General features: G+C 36.8%; 1 protein-coding gene across 2 annotated transcripts in view; it reads left to right on the top strand.

Moving 5' to 3' along the window:
- The window catches only part of LOC126469765 (orphan steroid hormone receptor 2-like), a 126,965-nt gene that overhangs the window by 69,105 nt on the left and 38,585 nt on the right, over positions 1-19,275 (top strand). For both annotated transcript variants that reach the window (XM_050096987.1, XM_050096988.1), the window contains 2 exons: positions 18,227-18,395; positions 18,520-18,628. In XM_050096987.1, the coding sequence (XP_049952944.1) occupies positions 18,227-18,395; positions 18,520-18,628 (278 nt within the window). The remainder of the gene's footprint in view (positions 1-18,226; positions 18,396-18,519; positions 18,629-19,275) is intronic.

Consider the following 19,275-nt stretch of genomic DNA (forward strand, 5'->3'; position numbering starts at 1 on the left):
ATGATGTCTTCTATAAGTATGCAGTGAAAGCCAGCCTTCTTGAGACAGTTTGATTCTGCTTTCTTGCATGGAATCCCAGGCAGTTCTTACAAAATGCGTGCATAGCATCCAGGAACATAACCTTTCTCATCATAGAATGAAGACAGGATGGCCTCTTCTGTACAAAAATCTTTCTGTGTTTTTGTTTCAGGCATTTTATAACACCTTGGTCAAGTGTCTGAAGGTGGCTTTTACAATTGGGAGGAAAAAAGACACTACATTTATATTGCGCAGATACAACGTATCTTTATGATGCACCACACACTGGTCAATAAACAGGATGATTTTCCTATTTCTACCCCCAACATTGCAACCCAGGCATGCAAGAACTGTTCAGACATAACTGTTGTTACCCATGTATTCACATTGGGTGTATATTTACATGGATATGTCTGCACATTTTTGCAGCTTTGTGGACACTCTGCCTTTTCAGTTATTAGTTGCACCAACTTTCTTGTTCCACTTTCATTGCAACATAATAAAACAGTTAGCCTCTCTTCATCAAATTTGCCACCAACCTCTGAGCTCTAGGGTTTTGTCAGGCAGAAGGTGAAAAAATAAGCCCGTTCCATCTACATTACAAACATCATTGGGACTGTACTTTTCTATGATCGATGGAAGAGTATTTTTCCACGACTAAACAGTCTCAATATTCATGCATTCAGAATCACCTCAAACAAATTTATACACTTAATTATGTTTGTTCTTGAACATTTTTGATACAACCATTGGATGTTTTGAAATCTGCAAGACCCAATTTTTGTGCAAAATACATATTACTTTAGCATGAACCACAGTACCATCAACCAGAATAATCGAACCATAAGCTTGGTTTATCCACTTCAACAGCATGTTTTCCAGTTCTGGAAACTGAATGTCATCCTCTCATTATCATTTGTGGTTTCCTTCTTCCAAACTTGCTGCTTCAATTATTTTTTTATTTGTTCACTATTGTATTTAATGTTGATGGAGAAACACTCAGTTTTTGTGCAGAATCAACATGCTTCATGTGTGAATTTCTGTCCACTTCCTGAATAAGATTCCACTTGCTTTCTGTCTGTCTCACTGTTTTTTATGCATGATGTACCAGAATACCATTTAACACAAAAAAATTATCACAAACTGAGGATCGGTCAAACACTAAACATGAACAGAGGAGACCAGTGACTGAATTACACACTGTTCAGTTCGTTTGGCTGCTATAGAGACTGGAAGTTGTCAGAGCTGCTGCCAGCCTATATGAACTACTCCCACTTGTTATCTGTACTGTAGCAAATGCTCTGTATGACTTGCAAAGTTGCCAACACTGAATAGCTGTCTCTTCATGCGCATTTCAACATCACAAAACTGCAAACTTCCTAGTCCCACGACTCTGACAACTCTCAAGGGCAAAAGTTGCAGTTGCCAGACAGTGCCTATACTGCTAAATTTGAATGTGGTAAGCAAGAAGGTAGAATGCACAAACAAGTCAGTTTAATGTGTGTTTAATGCAGTTTTGACTAGAACTTCCAAATATGTGCGTACTATGCAGGAAAATGTAATGAATGACGTACTAATGAGATTCCACTGTACAACAAAATCTGTTTTATCCATTTGTTGTCAGAAGAAAATGTGATTACACTACTAACTGCTTTCTTTATGCTAGACAGCTTGAAGATATGCTGAGGAAATGTTTCTTCATAAGATCTTACATTTCTTCATTTTTTGCTACCTTACTTTATTCCAGATTTGCGGTATACTTTGGTTTTCTTGAGTTTGGCAGTTTGTGTGTGTAGCCTCTGTCCTGAAAATTTTTGTATATTAATAAATTTATCTTCTAAAACTCACATTCAGGCTGTGTGGTTTACTGGTCCAACTTTCAAACCTATAATGATGCATTCCGACCTAATGCATTGGTTTCCAAGTTGACACACTAAGCATTCCACTTTGCAATCAAGATAGAAGTAGCTACTTAGAATATTAAAGAAATGTGTTGAGAGAGAGAGAGAGAGAGAGAGAGAGAGAGAGAGAGAGAGAGAGCACAGGGGACACCAGAATTAAAAATACCGAAGTAATTTGAATTTGAAAAAGTATTGTTATTGGTGGTGGAGTACCCTCACAATAGCCGTGAATGTTAAAGCACCATTTTTGGGACAGGGAGGTGCACTGGCCCCAGATCAAATAAGCCTGGCAGATTGACAGTGAGGGCCAGTGTGCTGGCCAGCCTGGATGTGGTTTTTAGGCTGTTTCCCATAGCTCCCTAGGTAAATACGGGCTGGTACTAAATTCCGACCTGCTATGCAATTTACAGACTTTCGGAAAAGTTTTGCTCACTGTCACACAAATCGCACTACACATAGACAGTTGCGGTACACGTGTAGCATCGTAGCAAGGAAATGGGGTGGCAATAGAAAGGGAATTTGGCCACTCCTACCAATCGTGCCAAATCCATTAATAAGAATTCCAACCCTTTGTTGGTTGGGTCAAAGACAGGCAAGATATAGGAGGAGCAAAAACAGTGGAATGGGTAATGATAGTCACTCTCTGTCTAGTTGAGACTTCAAGTAGTCAATAAATGCACGTACTGACGAAGACGGCTATTTTACAAACTGAGCTACGCTTGTTCTTGTTACTCTCCATTGTTCATTACTTTCACTATACAGTGAGCCATTATCCTTACTTATTGTTGTGCTGGTCTTCTTCTGCATTATCCCAGGAAATCGGGTCTTAAATGGTAGTGTTTGCCAGATGATATACTTTCTTTTGTGGGATACATAAGTACTGACACAATTGAAATAAATCTCGTCAGATGTTCCTTGTTCGTCGTTCTTCTGGTGACAATTGTTTATTGTTGAGTATCGTTTAAATTCTGTAAATATTGTTCAGCATTCATGGAGCCTAGAAACCACTCAATAAATTGGAACTTAAATGTGCAACTTACTTGCAAATAAATGCATGCTGTCACTTAAAAATGATCATTGAAGTAATGTGCTGAACATAGTTTTCTTTTATTGCAGTTTACAACAATGTATTTTGAGTGAAGAGGGGAGGAGCTTGTTCTTTCCATTCTCTGTAGTGAACGTTGTCTTCTCATCCTGCAAAAATTTTCACTTCTACATGAAGCAGCAATCTATATGTTGAGAGGAATGTGATTCTTAATTGGCATGTGTAGTTCGTGAAGTGCTGTGCCTGTAAGTGTGGCCACTTTGTTGGTCTCAAGCACTGTGTCAAATACTCAACAGGTTTTTCATTATAAATCAAATATATTTCAGCTTATGTTCATTTTTTTACTTGTCAGTTGCTTTAGCCTGCCATGTGAAGCTCTTTAAGTGCAATACATTGCAGTCACATCAACTGAGAGTCTTTGGACTGTATTGTTTTAAATAAAATGCTTTTTAGTTTTGCATGTAATTGTTCTTACTATTAATATGCAATGTGAAGGACATCATGCATTGGTCAAATGTAGTGTAATCTCTTTGCAATTCACGTTATATCTTTCCTGATTTTATTCAGTCATGTTGACTGTAACTTTCATCTTTTGAATTTAGTTTGATTTTCGTAATGCTGTTGCAAGTAACATTATAATGTGGTGAAGATAGTGTTTCATAAGAGAATAACTTAAGTGGAAGGACTTAAGGGATATAAGATGCTGAATTAAGAATGTTAGATCTTCAAAATGAAAATAGTCTTGGCAATAAAACGTAGAAATTTTGTGCAGATTTGTGAATGAAGTACTTCTAAAAGTAACTTGAAAGAGGATGGATGATTTGTATGGTTCCTTTGTTTCTTCAGGTAACTAAATCTCTTATTCTGTAGTTTGAAATTTTTTTGTAGGGTATGACCATATTTTGCTTTATCAGAAAATAGTGAGAAAATAGTCAAGCCTGTTTGTGGTATTAGATGTAAGTCTTGGTCCTTGGTTATTTACAAAAACATGGATTTTTACCTGTGAGCATATCAGTTTAGTTCAGAAATATGAAAGGAGTTTAAAAGTTTAGATTCTAAGTGTTTCTTAAATAGGTGCATTTCTAAGCCTACACAGGGTGGTCAGAAACAGTCTGAAAAACTGTAAGGGAGTTGTAGCATAAATTGTGCTGAGAATTAATTGTTAAGGAAAAAATTTTATACGTTCCATTTCTGAGTTAATTAGCATTGAAGTTAGCCAATCAGGCCATTGTGTGCGCAGATTCAAACAACCTGCCAAAGACGGTGCTGCCATACGTGTTCTTCGTTCGGTTTCCTAAAAACCGAACAAGAGAGTGATCAAAAAATTGGACATGGGGCAGCAGTAAGGTCTGAACGCAAGCCAAATGCTGAGAAGTCTGACGCACTATAATCTGTGCTACAAGAATGACAGACAGTAGTTGTATTTGGAGGACCACTGGAATTTGTACACACAACAGCCTGATTAACTATCTTCAATGCTGATTAACTCAGAAATGGCACAACATATTGATGATGCTTTTTTTCTCCGCTCAGCACAAACTATTCTGCAACATGTGTACATGTTTTGATGCTTTGCATTCTATTTCTGACCACCCTGTGTATTTCCATGTTTGTTTCTTTTGAGTGTATTGGTATCTTTGTGTTTGGGGAGGGGGAGTACACCAGCACATCTTCATAAAGGTGGAGAACATTAAGCAAATAAAAATATGTATCAATATTTGGTCTTAAAGTGTTGAACTGTGGTGCAATCCTACACATATCTCCTCATTTATTGTTTAGTATTTTACCAGATTCCTTAAAGAATCAAACTCTTATGCATAAAACAGCTTCAGACTTTGGATTACTTTACGAATGAATTAATGTGTTAAATATTTGTTGTTAAGCATGTAAATGAGAACAAATTCAGAAAAGGATTGAAATTATGCTTAAAGCTCATTGGAAGTCACCAAATGCTCTCATTATGAAACACTGGATGAAAGTAGTTTGGGTAATTTGTGTTCTGCTTCAAGCAAAAGCTAGTTTGTTTACACATCTCAATGTGTATGACATTGTATCTCCTGAACTGTGTGTCATACAATGATATAATTTTTCAGGTACGTTCAGTGGTATATATGGATACTGTAGACAAACTGTGTTGTGTATAGAGTTGGTAGTAAAGAAGTATTGAATTAAAATGTCATGTCTGCTGCTGATGTTTTACTTCATGAACACCGAAAATGTAGTAAGCGATGAAATTTTTCCTTTCATCATTTTGTAGTGCATGTCAGCGAGAAAAAGTTCCTTAAAGGTTTTAAACCGTGTAAAGTTTGTTGGGAGTCGCTATGTGCTCTCGTTCTCAAATACTGGATAAATAATATCCAGGTATTTGCACGCCATCAGTTGTGCTGCCAAAAGAGAAACACACAGTTTCTAACTGTAATACTTGTCTTGTTGCATTAAACTTGTAACATAAGGTTATACCTCTTAATGAGTAGATTATGATAACACATTAAATTTTTAAATTTGATCAATATTTATGTGAAATGTGATCTGTAACTGGTACTGGGTTCTGGTAGAGTCACTTAGTAATAGAGAGTTATCCAATCTTAGTATAGTATATTTCACTTACAGCTATACACTGTAGAAGATTGGCTGAGTATGCTTAAGCACTCTGACAGCTGCATGTGGAACTGATGGGTAGGATGAAAAGCCAACATATAGTTTAATCTTGTTCATTTATATCAAGGGAACATAGATTATCGCCATTTCAATAAAGAAGTGTTATTCCTTCATTCTATAAGATAGATGTTTACAACCCACTAGGTTTGTCTGTAGTGTAGTGATCAGTAGTCTTAATCTGCTCTTGATAGCGTTTTCTCAGCCAAACAATAAAGATGATTTGTGTCTACTATTATAATATTAAAAAAGTTAGTAGGTCATATACCACCATCCTCCTTATTGTCTGTTGTCATACTGAGCTTCACTGGAGAAGTCCTGGGTAACTTGTGACACCTTATGTTTGAGTTGAATTTTTAGCTACAGCCAAGAAAATTATTTTTTTGTGTTGTATCCTGTGTTGACAAGCTGTTGAATTTTTCCATTTACCTTTTTTCAGTGTTTGCTTTGCATTATTATTCAGTACTGTATTGCTTGGGATTTATGTCATTTGTTGAAAGTGACATGTGCAGTGTTCTAATTAAGGGGAAGCCACCAGCAGTGTTTGGCCTCTTCTTGCATTTTGCTATGCATTCCCTATAAATATTCAAATTATTTTATAGTGACACTATCAGTGGCAGTACTACAGTAATAAGCATAAAAATATTGTGCAGTGATGCAGAACTAAATTTGCCAATAGTTTTTTCTTGACTATGAACTTAATGTGTGCTCTGATAGCTAAGAACTAGAAACATGAATGATAAATCCTGATTGCTGAAACACATGTTTAATGCCATTTAAATGGGTACTAAATGTTAACCACTTTTGTTTTACCGTTGTAAGGACTTTGTATGCAACTAATAAGTGTTCTTGGATAATAAAAATTTTGTGCTTCTCAGTTGTAAGTACCAATTAGATCATCAAATTTCTCATTCATGTTCTCCTTGTAACCCCAATTACTGCTCCATAGAAAACTGCCGATTATTGTTTATTGTGCTGTTTTTGAGATAAATGTTTCTATATAAATAACATAAAATTCGTGGTGATATCAGTCCAAGAAGAGTAAAGCAATGGAACCTGTATAATGTTTACATTTATGCTGGTAGCCCACTCATAGTATTGTAGGTGCCTACAGTGACTTTGCTGTCAGTGAGCTCTTAGAATCTAACCTACCTGCCTTCCTTACTTAGGGTGACATTTAACCTACCTACTTACTGATGTACTTGCTTCCATCCATCAATCATGTTAGCACCACTGTGGTCTTAATGTTAATTTGATTTCCAAAAACTTGTCAGGATATATGCCATTGTTTTGAATTGGGTAAGCCGAAAATGTCATTTTGATTAGTATTACTTCTATTGTAGAGACTGAATGCTTAAACATAAATCGATGGTAGCTCTGTATTGTTACAGTTGCTATTCAAATTAAATACATAAGCCACTGCATATTTTGGATAAATTATATTAATGGAAAACTGATAATTGTTGTCCCCTCACATAACTTGGACATCTCTCAGACAAGCAAGGTGATATGATCATCTGGAAAGTAGTATGTTTCAACAGTACACACAATGTAGTCATTTTCAGGTGTATCCAGGAGTGTAGTATCCACTTCTGCAACAAGGTATCATGCACTCCCTCCTTGTGACATTTTTGTCAGTTGTATACAGGATTGGGAGTTGCCAGTTAGTAATAGTTAAGAGTTGCCAGTATACTTAACTGCCGTAAATCACAATATGCCTGTAACAATTTCGTAGGAAGCTTCTCAGCTTCCATTAAGTTCAAATTCGTTCTCTCTGATAATGAACTTTTCATTTATGTAGATATTAAATACTGCTTCAAGGTCAGATGTATGAGGATTGTTAGGGGATATGTATGGATATTGTTTTATTGCATATAATTTTGTGTTCTGTGACCAAGAATTATTGTGGAATAATTTTGATGGAACACTGTGCTCCCTTCTGCACACCTTCACTGACTGCATGTACAGCCTGTGTGCTTCATAATAACTGTGTAAGAAGATTTTGACCTGCTTTTTTAAAGCCACATTGTTGGCTGCAACACATCCATTCATTTCAACTCTTGGCTTACATTTCTAAATTTTTGTGGTTGCTTTCCTGTTTCTCTCAGAGCATAGTGGGCATAGATGATAAAGAGCATTGTTTAGTTTTTTTGTCATTCAGTGCGACCATTATACTCTCATTTTAAGTGTGCAAGTTTATTTAATAAACTATTGTGGTTGCAGATAACCAGGGACAGTTTGAAGTATGCTATTTGAGATTCTTCTATTGCATAAGGAGTGGTAGCAACTACAAATTTTTAAGTAATTGTTTGAGTACCTCAGGTTCCAATATAGTCCATGAAACTAATCATTGGTACTGACTCCTTACACAGCTGGCACACAGCATTATGTTGAGTCTCACTCAAATAACCATGCAGTAAGAACAAAAATGCAATGACATGCAGGTCATAAATTTGTACATAAATTTGTAAATAAATTTACTGACTGCCCTTATCATTTTGCAATTTCCTCAGTATTGTGGATCCTAGGAAATTTTGGCATGTTACACCACAATTTGAACAATTCAGTATTCTTATTTTCTCTGAGATCCTCATCCCGTCTTTTCGACCTCTTGATAATTTTGTCTTTCCATATTGCGAAAGTTAGCATCTTACCGAGAACAGCTGAATAATGTGGAGTATTTGTAGCAACATTTGGAGGCCATCCAAGATTATCACTAGGGATGTTTTCAGCAATTCTGGAAAGAAACTGTCTGGCATATTAAAACTGTGTGCCAGACAAAGACTTGAAGCTGGGACCTTTGCCTTTAACTGGCACACAGTTTTAATCAACCGGGAAGTTTCAGATCAGTACATGCTCCACTGCAGAGTGATAATTCATTCTGGGAACTTCTCTAAAACTATATGTTTTTATTGTAGTCACTTGCGTTTCTTGAAAAAGAAAAAAAAACATTAACAAGCAGTTTGGCACAGAACTCTTTATGTGTTTGCGTGTGCTGCGTTGATTTGTCCTATATCAATTGACACTGCTTCTGTTTTACACCTTCTATGTAGTTAATTTTTGATACTATATTACACATGTTCACACACAACCTCTGTAGAAATCTGTGTTGCCATGAGTTATCATCTTTTATTTCCATTAATATTTTCCATCCATTGATAAATGGCCAACAGAACTGCATTAAACGAAAATTTGCTGCCTTTAAAACGATGGTCTTTTTGATGCAACACAAGTATTTTGAAAAGCATTGGTCCTCAGAGTTGCTTATGTTTATTAATGCTTTGCCGTATGCACGTCTCGTACAAATGTATTCGCTTGGCGCCAGCAGCGCTGATCCGGATTATTTGGCTTGTTGCCGGCCGTTCTTGACATTATTGGGAGATTAGAAATTGTTAAGTTTTACTTATCTCATCTTTAGTTCTCATAAGTTCACAACCCTGTTCCCCTACTTTCATAAAATTTTGAAGGTTTACATACGTAAATAAATACAAAATTTGTTTGTTTTCTTATATTTGTTTATTTGCATTGTCTTTGGTACTTAGTAGTTCTCTTTTGTATGATATGCAGCAAAACAGTCTCCAAGATGCCACACAACTCCACAAGACTCGCACATTAAGTGTGTTGTTCTTCTTTTTTGTTTTTGGAATGTACATGGCAGTGCTTTCATTTTCGTTTATTCATTTCGGAAATAAGTATTTGCTGGTGTTGCTTTATGTGGCTGGAAAGTCTGTCAACCTGATCATAATGAGACGTGCACGACATAGTGGCAACCCCCAGGTTTTGCTCAGAAGCAGGTACATTATCTTTTATCCACGAATCAGACACTTTCAAAAAAAAATTGTGAAATCGGAGACTCTTGTGGTCTGGATTGAAATATTGCCATGTACGGAACGCATTAAATAATGTGCAACTAGAGAGGTACATGCAAACCTTTTGACCATTTTATAGTTTTTCTGTGTATAGGGTAGTAACTCAAATATTGATCTGCCCGATACCCTCCTTTCATGTATTTGTTGTAGTCTAATACACTTTCAGCTTTTTTGTTGTGTAATTGGTTTTTCTACATTTTCCTTGAGTGTCAGTCAAAGTGCCATTGTGTATTCTAGAGATCATTTGTAGCATTTTAGTTTTCGAAGCTCTCCATACCTGTGCGAGTAATTCACCTTTCCGTTCATGACAAGCTTCAAACACATTGACTTTTGCGCATTTTAATTTTTCCAGAAATCCTCTATTTTGCCATATCGTTCCACAAACTCAAATTTTCTGTTCAAGTAACTTCTACACTTTTATAATAATTATCCATGTAGAGGTGATGCCACTTTCCATAAGAAGGTATCAATAGTTCAATCACTGTTTTTCCTAAAGGATTTCCAGCGCCAGAATATATCTTGAATGAAGTAATGTATTAGATACTTGAATTACACAGCATCAGAATAAATATGCCATATTTTGTAATTTTTGATGGATTGTAAACTTTAAAATTTAACCGTCCATGCCACGGTATCATTCCTTCACCAGCTGGGATGTTTTGACTTGGATTAAAGGTTTATTTAAACTTTTTGGAAAAATAATCAATTATGAATTGCACTTTGAAAAGCTGGTCGGCATTATCTGGTTTATTGGTATATTATCTGAATCGGTTGCGGGACATCGTTTTGCAAAGTATCGGTGTGTCTATCAACAGATTCGTTGACCAATAATCATCGATCCTTGCATTTTCTAAGTTTGGGTCCCCTAATGTCAACGAACTTTGCTCTTTTTTTTTTTTTTTTTTTTTTTTTTTTTTTTTTTTTTTTTTTACTGTAGTACTTGTTGGTTTCATTGCTAGTATATTCAAATAGATCGTTCACAGTATATAATTCTACTATATTCTCGACACACTGTGTATCTTTGGGAAATATGTTTGGACCCGGAGATTGTTCAAATTTATTATTTATTATTGGTCCTCGGTAAATCGAAGTCTGACCACTGTTCACTGGCTGCTTCTTCTGATTCATCCGAATCAGCTGGCAACCACAGTGTTTGCTGAATTCTTCGTGGAAGTATTTCACTATCTTCCGACAATTCCACTTCACTTTCATTCTTTTATATTCAATGTCTTCTTCCCAATCGGCCAAGACATCTGCGCATTCATCGTAAATAATCATATCGTATCTTTCCCCTGCCATGAAGAAAGGGCACAAGTACTTATAAAAACAAAAAACTTGTCGACATGTGTAACTTATTGTTACCTAAACAAAACACCAACAGAATTGAAAAGACACAAAGTGCTGTCGCTGGCCACTGAGTGATACTATGCACACGACACCACTGTGGTATCGCTGGCCGTTGACCACTATTTCATGCATAACACCACTGTGGTGTCGCTGGACGGCATAGTGTTAAAGTAAATCATGTCTTCCTAGAAGTAGTCCAAAGCTGTCACTTACTCCTACCTGAACCACTTTTTTCTCGGTGTTTGCAGCTGTGTTATGCCAGTCTCATCATAATGTACTTCGTATTTACCTTTAGCCTATTGCTACAATGATATTTTTCATTATTTGAGAAGTTGTTGCGGTTCTTTTTACAACTGGAGCAATAGGAAATAAAGGTTCACCATATTTCCTCCCTACTTTATAGTACTCCGTCATTGAACACACCAATTCATGAGCTTGACCACATGGCATACTTTCCTTTCATTATTTCACTTAATATGTTTTGCTTGCACTACTCGCTGCACGGTACATGGTTCAATATGAAATGAAATTAAGCAAACACTAAAAGTCAAGCAAATTGCTAATTTGATGTCAAGTACAGCAAACTGAAACATCAGCATCCTGTATTGCTAAGATTAATACATCTGACGACACAGTTGTTGCTATCTGCATAAGTTCTGTTAGCCATTGGCTGGCTCCAAGCCATGACTACGTAACAGAACTATGCTGCTGCCCTATCAGTAGCAAATACTCGTCTTCTAGGCTTCAGATATTAGTTTTTCATCTATCTGGGCATCCAGAATGTGGGAACTTAATATTTTTCTTGGTTCTGTGGAATTTATTTGTTTGGTTACATCATGTTCGGGTGTAAGAAAAATCACACCAAATGGGGAGGAAAGGTTAATTCATAGTGTAAGCTTTCACTCACATGCTGTCATTGTACAAGGGCATACTGAAAAGTAATGCCTCTTAATTTTTTATTCTGTTCTCGATATCGGTTGAGGCATTACATACCATTCATATTGTTTGGTTGACTATCCCAATTCAGTGATGCAAGTTGGAACCCTCTGCTGCTAGATAGCTCCTAACTGTAGTGTGTAACACAGTGGTGTGTAATCTAAGTCAGTGTGTGAGAAACAATGTGCTGTAATTGAGTTTCTAACTGCAGAAAACATGTCTCCAATTGAAATTCATAGACGAATGCAAGCTGTGTACGGTAATGATTGAAATGACATCAGTAATGTGCAACATTGTTTTGTTGATGTTTGTAATGAAGGAAATGAGGGTGCTAACTTCATTGTGTGTATAACACAGCTCAGAGTGGATGACCGCACCCACAAACGATGACACTTATTGAAATTAGGGTGATGAACTCATCAGGAAAAAAAAATCATTGGAGAACATGGACACAGCTCTCATGTAAGTGTAGAATATCATGAGAGTGTTTACAGGCCAGAGCTGCGGTACAGAAAACTGCATGCATGGTGTGTGCCTCAGATGCTCACTTCTGACGTGAAACAGGGTAGGTTGTGAATATCTATCAAAAATTTCTTTTGCGTTTTGAGCATGAGGGTGATGACTTCCTTAAAAACATTGTGACAGGTGTTGAAAGCTAGATTCACTATTTTGACATCAAAACAAAGAGCATCAATGAAATTGTGCAACAAAGGATCACCAGTGCCAAAAAATGTTCCAAACCATGCCATGCGCACATTGTTAATTACGGGAATTTTTCATTGTATTAGTCTTCAGTTAAATTTTTGTAATGTGACTGATAAGAACTGATAAACAGCAAAACATGTCAAAGGTCTTAGAATAAAGACTATGGAATACTTAATAGCAACAAACTGCTGCCGATGAGTGTGATGTCACAACTGTTTACATTAAGTTCATTGAACAGGTGCCCAGAGGCTCACACGCATGCGTAGATGAGTTGCTTATGGGCAGTACTTTCTCCCACTTCCAGCTGCTTGAAGTGTGGCTGTTAGCTGTATCAACAGCCAGATACTATCTGCAAAAATTGTTCTGGCACTCCCAAGTAGTCGGGTTTGCGCATGTGCATAGCGGTCTGGGTTGTTGTAGGGAGGGGGTTAGTCTCCACATAAGCCATGTTTATGTTTAGTGATTCTGCTGTTACCTCTTCATTTACACTTACCACATCAAATGAAAACAATGGATTTCTGTCGTTGGAAGCTATCAAGTGAATTAAAATACATTCACATAATTACGGAAGGCTAACATATGTTATTAGTTTCAGTTTTCTGATTTAATTTTATTTCCGTGTTTTTGGTGGTCGGTCGCCTGGCAGATCAATGAAGTTATTTTTGCCACTTTGCTAAATAAATGTGGCTTTTATTAATCTTTTCCCCAGAGGTAGTCAGTCTAATAGAAATAAAGTGTTTCATTCTGAGTTACGGCTGGTTTCAACTATTCACTGAATTTTAAGTGCACATTTTCATCTTCAGGCACATATGGCATTATGCCATAGTAAAGAATCAAACATGAGATAATGCAGTACTGGTACCTGAAGAAAATTTGCATCCCAAAAATCACACTGAAAAGCTTAATAACAGGTTGGGGGCCTACTTCATTGTGAATCTTGACATATGAATGTGTACTTTAAGCTGAATTATGCATTTTAGTATGGTTTACAAAATTCCGATGCTCTTGGAGTATCCTATTTCTTTTATGACATCATGCAAGATCTCTTAATACTATATATGTACGAAACTATGGGCTTCGTATGTCCTCATAGCGGCCCACACATAGTTAACACCTGTTTTATGGCACTCTCTGACAGCTGCTGAAATGAAGCTATTTCTAATAGATCGCAGGAAAATATTGCAAAAGGTGCTTTCAAAACCATTAGTTTCCAACTAAATTCCCTTTTACACAAGATGAATTATATTACGTGTGCAAATGCGCAGTGGATTTCTTAAATGACAAGAGTGTTTGAGTCTCATTTAAAACTTGACACACTGAGGACTAGCCACTTAGAAGAATTTCGAGCTTGGAAGACCAGACATTAATTATTTAAAATTTTACAGGCACATTTGTGTGATGTATCTTAAAGTGTAACACACACAAAAAAAGGCAAATATTATACATGAAAGCTTAACTTTTCTTGTAGCCGCACTATGTACATTAATTAAAACCAATAACTTTTCCTATTTGTGTGTTCACATTACTTAACAGCGATGTTGCTATTGGCTGACGTCATCACATGTCCTATGCTCTGAATACCTGCTGTCATTGGCTGGCACGATCATGTGACATGAGCTATGATTGGCTTACAGTAGCACATTGCAATCTCGATTTCAGTGCTTCGGAAGGTAATATGCTGTTTGGAATCTATACTTTCCTAATACAAATACAAAAATATGCAGCGTATTGTAATACGAAAATATACAGTGTGAATGTTGCTGCACTTAACAGATCTTCCCAATTTTTTCTTTGAGAGTTTTTTCGTTCTCTGAAGATCCACACTGGTGTATAAAACCGTTACCCTTCAAAGGATTGATATTTTTACAACTCCGATGGAAAATATACTGTCACTTATCATGGAGAAGTTTATTTTTCACCTAGGAAGAAGTGTGTTTTTAACTGGGAAATCCAGGGAAAATCTGGGAAATTTTTTTTCTTGTCCACGTGTTCACCCTGCTGAAGGTACCACGATAAATTCTGCAAGGTACTGTGAGACCTTCAGAAAACTTAAAGCACGAATTCAAAGAGTTCTTCCACATGTGGAGCACCGTCTCTTTCAGCATGAAATGCCAGACTACACACGAGCACAGTGATGTCTTCAACAATCTGATGTCTTTGTTTGACTGTCATCGATCATCCACAGTCTTGACTTGGCCCCATACGATTTTCATATGTTTCGAAAACTTAAAGAACACCTTGAGGGCTTCATTTTGATAGTGATGAAGTAGAGCAAGCGGAGGTGAGGTTGTGACACTGTCAGCAAAGTCAGGCATTCTACAGCTGTGGGTATCAACAAACTGGCCTCTCGCTGGGGGAAATGCATTCATCGCCAGGGTGTCTATGTTGAGACATAAACATGTAGACAAGGTGTAGAATCTTAAACACATTTGTTTTATTTTAAAAGGTTTAATAGTTTTCCCATAAAAACTTGAGGCATTACTTTTCATCACCCCCTCATATCGAAATATTCATGCATTTTCATAATTTGAGTGGATGGGCATTCAAAGTGCTGATTGAAGGTGATAGTGTTGGACATTAATGAAAACTAGCTTTGAGGACAAAAATAAGTCCACTGCAACCCATCCTATTTTGGATGTAACAGTGAAAACTCTGTACCTGTTTCTTTCCCAAAACTGTGGGATTTGTGTACTTTGGGTATGTTGTATACACAATGGGACATACACGTTACAAAGAACGTGTGACAACTGACGAAGTTAACAATCTGAGAGTGTGTTCAGTGATCTGCAATGTAATGCAAGTGTTGAGACAGACATCCCTGTCTTATGACTATGCCAAAGCAAGAAATTGAAATACATAAAGATTACATCTTTAATGGACACAATATGGTTTTGGGTGGAAATTCTGAAGCCCTTCTCCAAACACACTAAAGATCCTAGCTCTGAAGGTTGGTGTCATTGTATCAAAAATCCTTTGTATGAACCACAGTGGCAGGTGGGGGTGGGGGTTTGTAATGCTTACTTACTAATTTTAGACTCAGTCAGAATACACTCCCAGTTGAACTATTGAATATTTTGAACATTCCTAACATATTAAAAATGCATACAAGAGTGGAATTCAAACAGATATATTTCAATTTGACGGTCAACAGAATACAGCCTAAGCCATCCAAGTGTGCTTCTCAAACCAACTTAAAGATATAATATGCTGTCAGTTCTCTCACCTCAATATATTCCCATCGTTTGCAACTGCCAATGAGAAGTTTTTGGCCTAGTCTGGCTTAGTCCACAATTTTAATTGCACACTGTTGCCACAGTGCCATTTCTACCACGTCTGCGGTCCAGTCAGCATTATAGGAGGCTGCTGCCCATAATTGACATGGTTTATGTGGCAACACCGCACTTTAATTGTATCCCTGATTGGGGAACTCGGTTGCTACCAATCATTTGCTCACATGTTCTCTGTATAGAAGTGTTGTACGTTTGCAAAGAAAACTGTGATTTTCGTTGCATACTACTGCTTTCTTGTTTACAAGTTCAGATTACTCAGTTAAAAGACACACAGAGCAAAAGAAAGGGAATCATACACCAGCTATTAAAATTTCATCAAGACCTTAAAAATAATCCCAGAAGAGAGAAAATCTTATCAGCGTCACATCCGCAACAAGAGGCATGTGGTGTTTCAGTCCGAATGCTACAGAGAATGTGTGCTGAAGCACAGAGAATAAAATCTGTAATCAAGAAATGAAGCTACACTTTCTCAGGGAAGAAAATAGGGGAATAAGAACAGTCACAGATTTACACAGTTTCCAAGGACATAGTTCACTGTACTATATTTGAATTTTATGATTGTGGAGAGTATTCCAAAAGGCAAAAGGCAGCAGATTTGGGTACAGAAAATTCAACAATGCAAGATTCATTCTTATGGACAATCTGATATTGTAGCAACTGGGGCAACTTTAATGAAAAAATGCCCATCAGGAAAGAAAATTGTCGTTGCCATATTATTTATCTCGATGAAAAATCGTGGCACTGTGTACACCTGTCAGAATTCAAAGGGCAATGGTGGTTTGACAGTGCTAACTGGCACAGGAAATGGACTTATTGTCTGTCCTGCAGGATCATCTGAAGGTGGTTTTATGAAAAGTGCAAAACTAATTTTAACAACCAGCAAATCTAGCAGTTACGATCATCCACTGAATAGTAATGTGTTAAAACACTGGTTTCTATATTTTTTACGTGAGTTGGGAGAAGGTTGTGTGATTGTCATTGATAACTCCAGCTGTCATTAAATAGAGAGAGAGAGAGAGAGAGAGAGAGAGAGAGAGAGTGAGGGGGGGGGGGGGGGGGGAGAAAATTCCTAATTCAAACACAAACACAAAGCAGGGAGAAATTGAACAGTGGCTAGAAGAGAGGCCTTCCAATTTTGGGCTGCTATACACAACCGGAAATGTTGGAAAAGTTCGGAACATTACAAGCACCTTTGAGCTAAGGAGCAGAACTCGACCATTCTGAATTAAAGATGTGCAGCATTTACTTGAGGGAGGTTTTTATGAAGGTACTGTGGAAGACTGGGTGAAGTGCATACACCGGACTTAAAATGACTTCCTGAAGGAAGTCAGCAAAGGAAACTGAATTCGAAGCAAGTGTGACTGATACATATGACTCTTCAGGTACCCAGTTTGTTGGGTACACTTAGTTCTTTGCACAGGATAGTTAAACAAAAATAAGTTATGTTAACTGTTATATTTTTTTTCCTTCTCCTCTCCAAAGTTATAAACACTTTTCCCTTGCTATTCTCCCTTTGCCATCTTCCCCTTTTCTATCACCTCCAAAATTTTATCAGTACAAGACAGAACAGCCAGTGGCATACAGTATCTGCACTGGCTTATTTGTCAGTGTTCGTTGTGGGGGGTTAGAATCCACTTGCATACCTAATGGTTGCTTAAATTTTCACGTAATCAAAACTGCAAAAATTATAATTTAACAGGTGAGTGATAGTAGTGTCATTTGCTACAGTATACCTCCTAATTCACACAAGAATACACCAACATGGAAGACCTCCAGAATGGAGCTATGGCTGCTCTTTCACTACAGTATTTTGAAACATTTTCATGATGTACGATTTTTCAGCCTTACAAAAAGTTAAAAGAACCCATTGTTTGTGTCTGGCTGAAAATCTCTATTGCAATGTACTATCTGCTGATTTTGGTAATAGTGTCATGCTCATGTGAGCATCTTGTAATGCGCTATACACACATGTCAAGACTGTGTTGTTTGATGGCTTTAGTTTGTCTGTTTCGGCTAGGCATGCACAGGCCGTGCGGCCAAAGGTTTCAAACTTGTGACTGTTGGAGTGTATGGCATGAAAAGGAGTTGCAGGAAGCAAGTAGGAAAGGTGTATTGAGGCTAGGGTAGTTTACTTTCTATATTTACACCTCCAGTTTAACTTTTGCTCTGTACGTCTCTTACGTTTCCAAATGATTCAGAGGGACCCTTACCATTAGTTAATTTTGTACGGTTATATGCAACTATAAAAATGTGATGCCAATAGCTTGTGCACGCATATAAAACTTTTTATTGTGCATGAGCTGCAGTTAACACTATATATGCTTGCTGTAAAAATATTATTGTGCTTATTTTCATCTTGCCTTTATCAATATTTTTTTGCGCATTGTTGTAAGGAAATTAGTTTCTATGCATCAAGACGTACACAGAGCATCACCCTAAATGTGTCTGTGCATTTTTCAGTTCAGATACACATGTTGCTTTACTACGTGCATGTTGGGCTGAGCTTTTTACTCTTGGACTTGCTCAGTGCTCTGAGGTGCTCTCACTTTCTTCCATCCTTTCATCAATTATTGGTCATCTTCAAACTTCTGTAACACAAGAAAGCATATCTGCACGACATGTGAAACAAGTAAGTTGAAATTTGGAAGTTATAATGTTTACTAAGGTTGGCATCTTAACATTCCTTCATATGAGAGCATATGAAATTAAAACATAGAACTATGTGGTGTTTTCATAAGTTTGGTGTCTTACAGGTGACGGATCACATATGTAAGTTGCAGGAATATGTGAATTCTATGAATAGGCTGCAGATTGATGAGCATGAATATGCTTACTTGAAAGCGATTACACTTTTCAGTGCTGGTAAGTATGATTTATACAGTTCAACTTTTCAATAATTTAAGATGAAAATGCAGTTTTCGTAGTAGATTTCTTTAATTCTCATAAGAGAAGTTTATTTTTGCTCCGACTATTTTATTTCCATTATTGCATGTAGAATGTTGATATTTGCTTAACTGAACCACCAAATAAAGTCGTAGGCTTTTGCAGACATCACAAAGCTTTTTCTGTCTCTCACTAGGTCTGTGGAATAGTTACCATTTCTTTCTATTATTATAATTTTTTTTATTTTTTATTTTTTTTAAAAAGTTTTTAATTTGATAGTGGAATCACTCCTTAATACTGTAATTGCAAGTTCCTGGTTGACGAAGTGACAGTGTTTGTTGAGGATTTTATAATCATTAGTTGTAATTTTTTAAAATTCTTATTGATTACACACTATCAGATATGGTATTTGCGTGAATGCAATATGAAATCAAATCTGAATAGTAGCTCAAGATTCTTCATAAAGAAAATTTTGACACTTGGCATTGTGTACTTGCACACAAATTGATGTAGATTCAGTACCACTCTTAGATAGCCCATTTGTATAAGTTTAAGGTGTCAAATGAAAACAAGGCAGATGGAAAAAGAGTAAGTAATCTGTTTATTAGTTCAGAAGTAATTACCAT

This window comes from Schistocerca serialis, chromosome 3 (genome assembly GCF_023864345.2).
Source record: "Schistocerca serialis cubense isolate TAMUIC-IGC-003099 chromosome 3, iqSchSeri2.2, whole genome shotgun sequence".
Lineage (NCBI taxonomy): Eukaryota > Metazoa > Arthropoda > Insecta > Orthoptera > Acrididae > Schistocerca > Schistocerca serialis.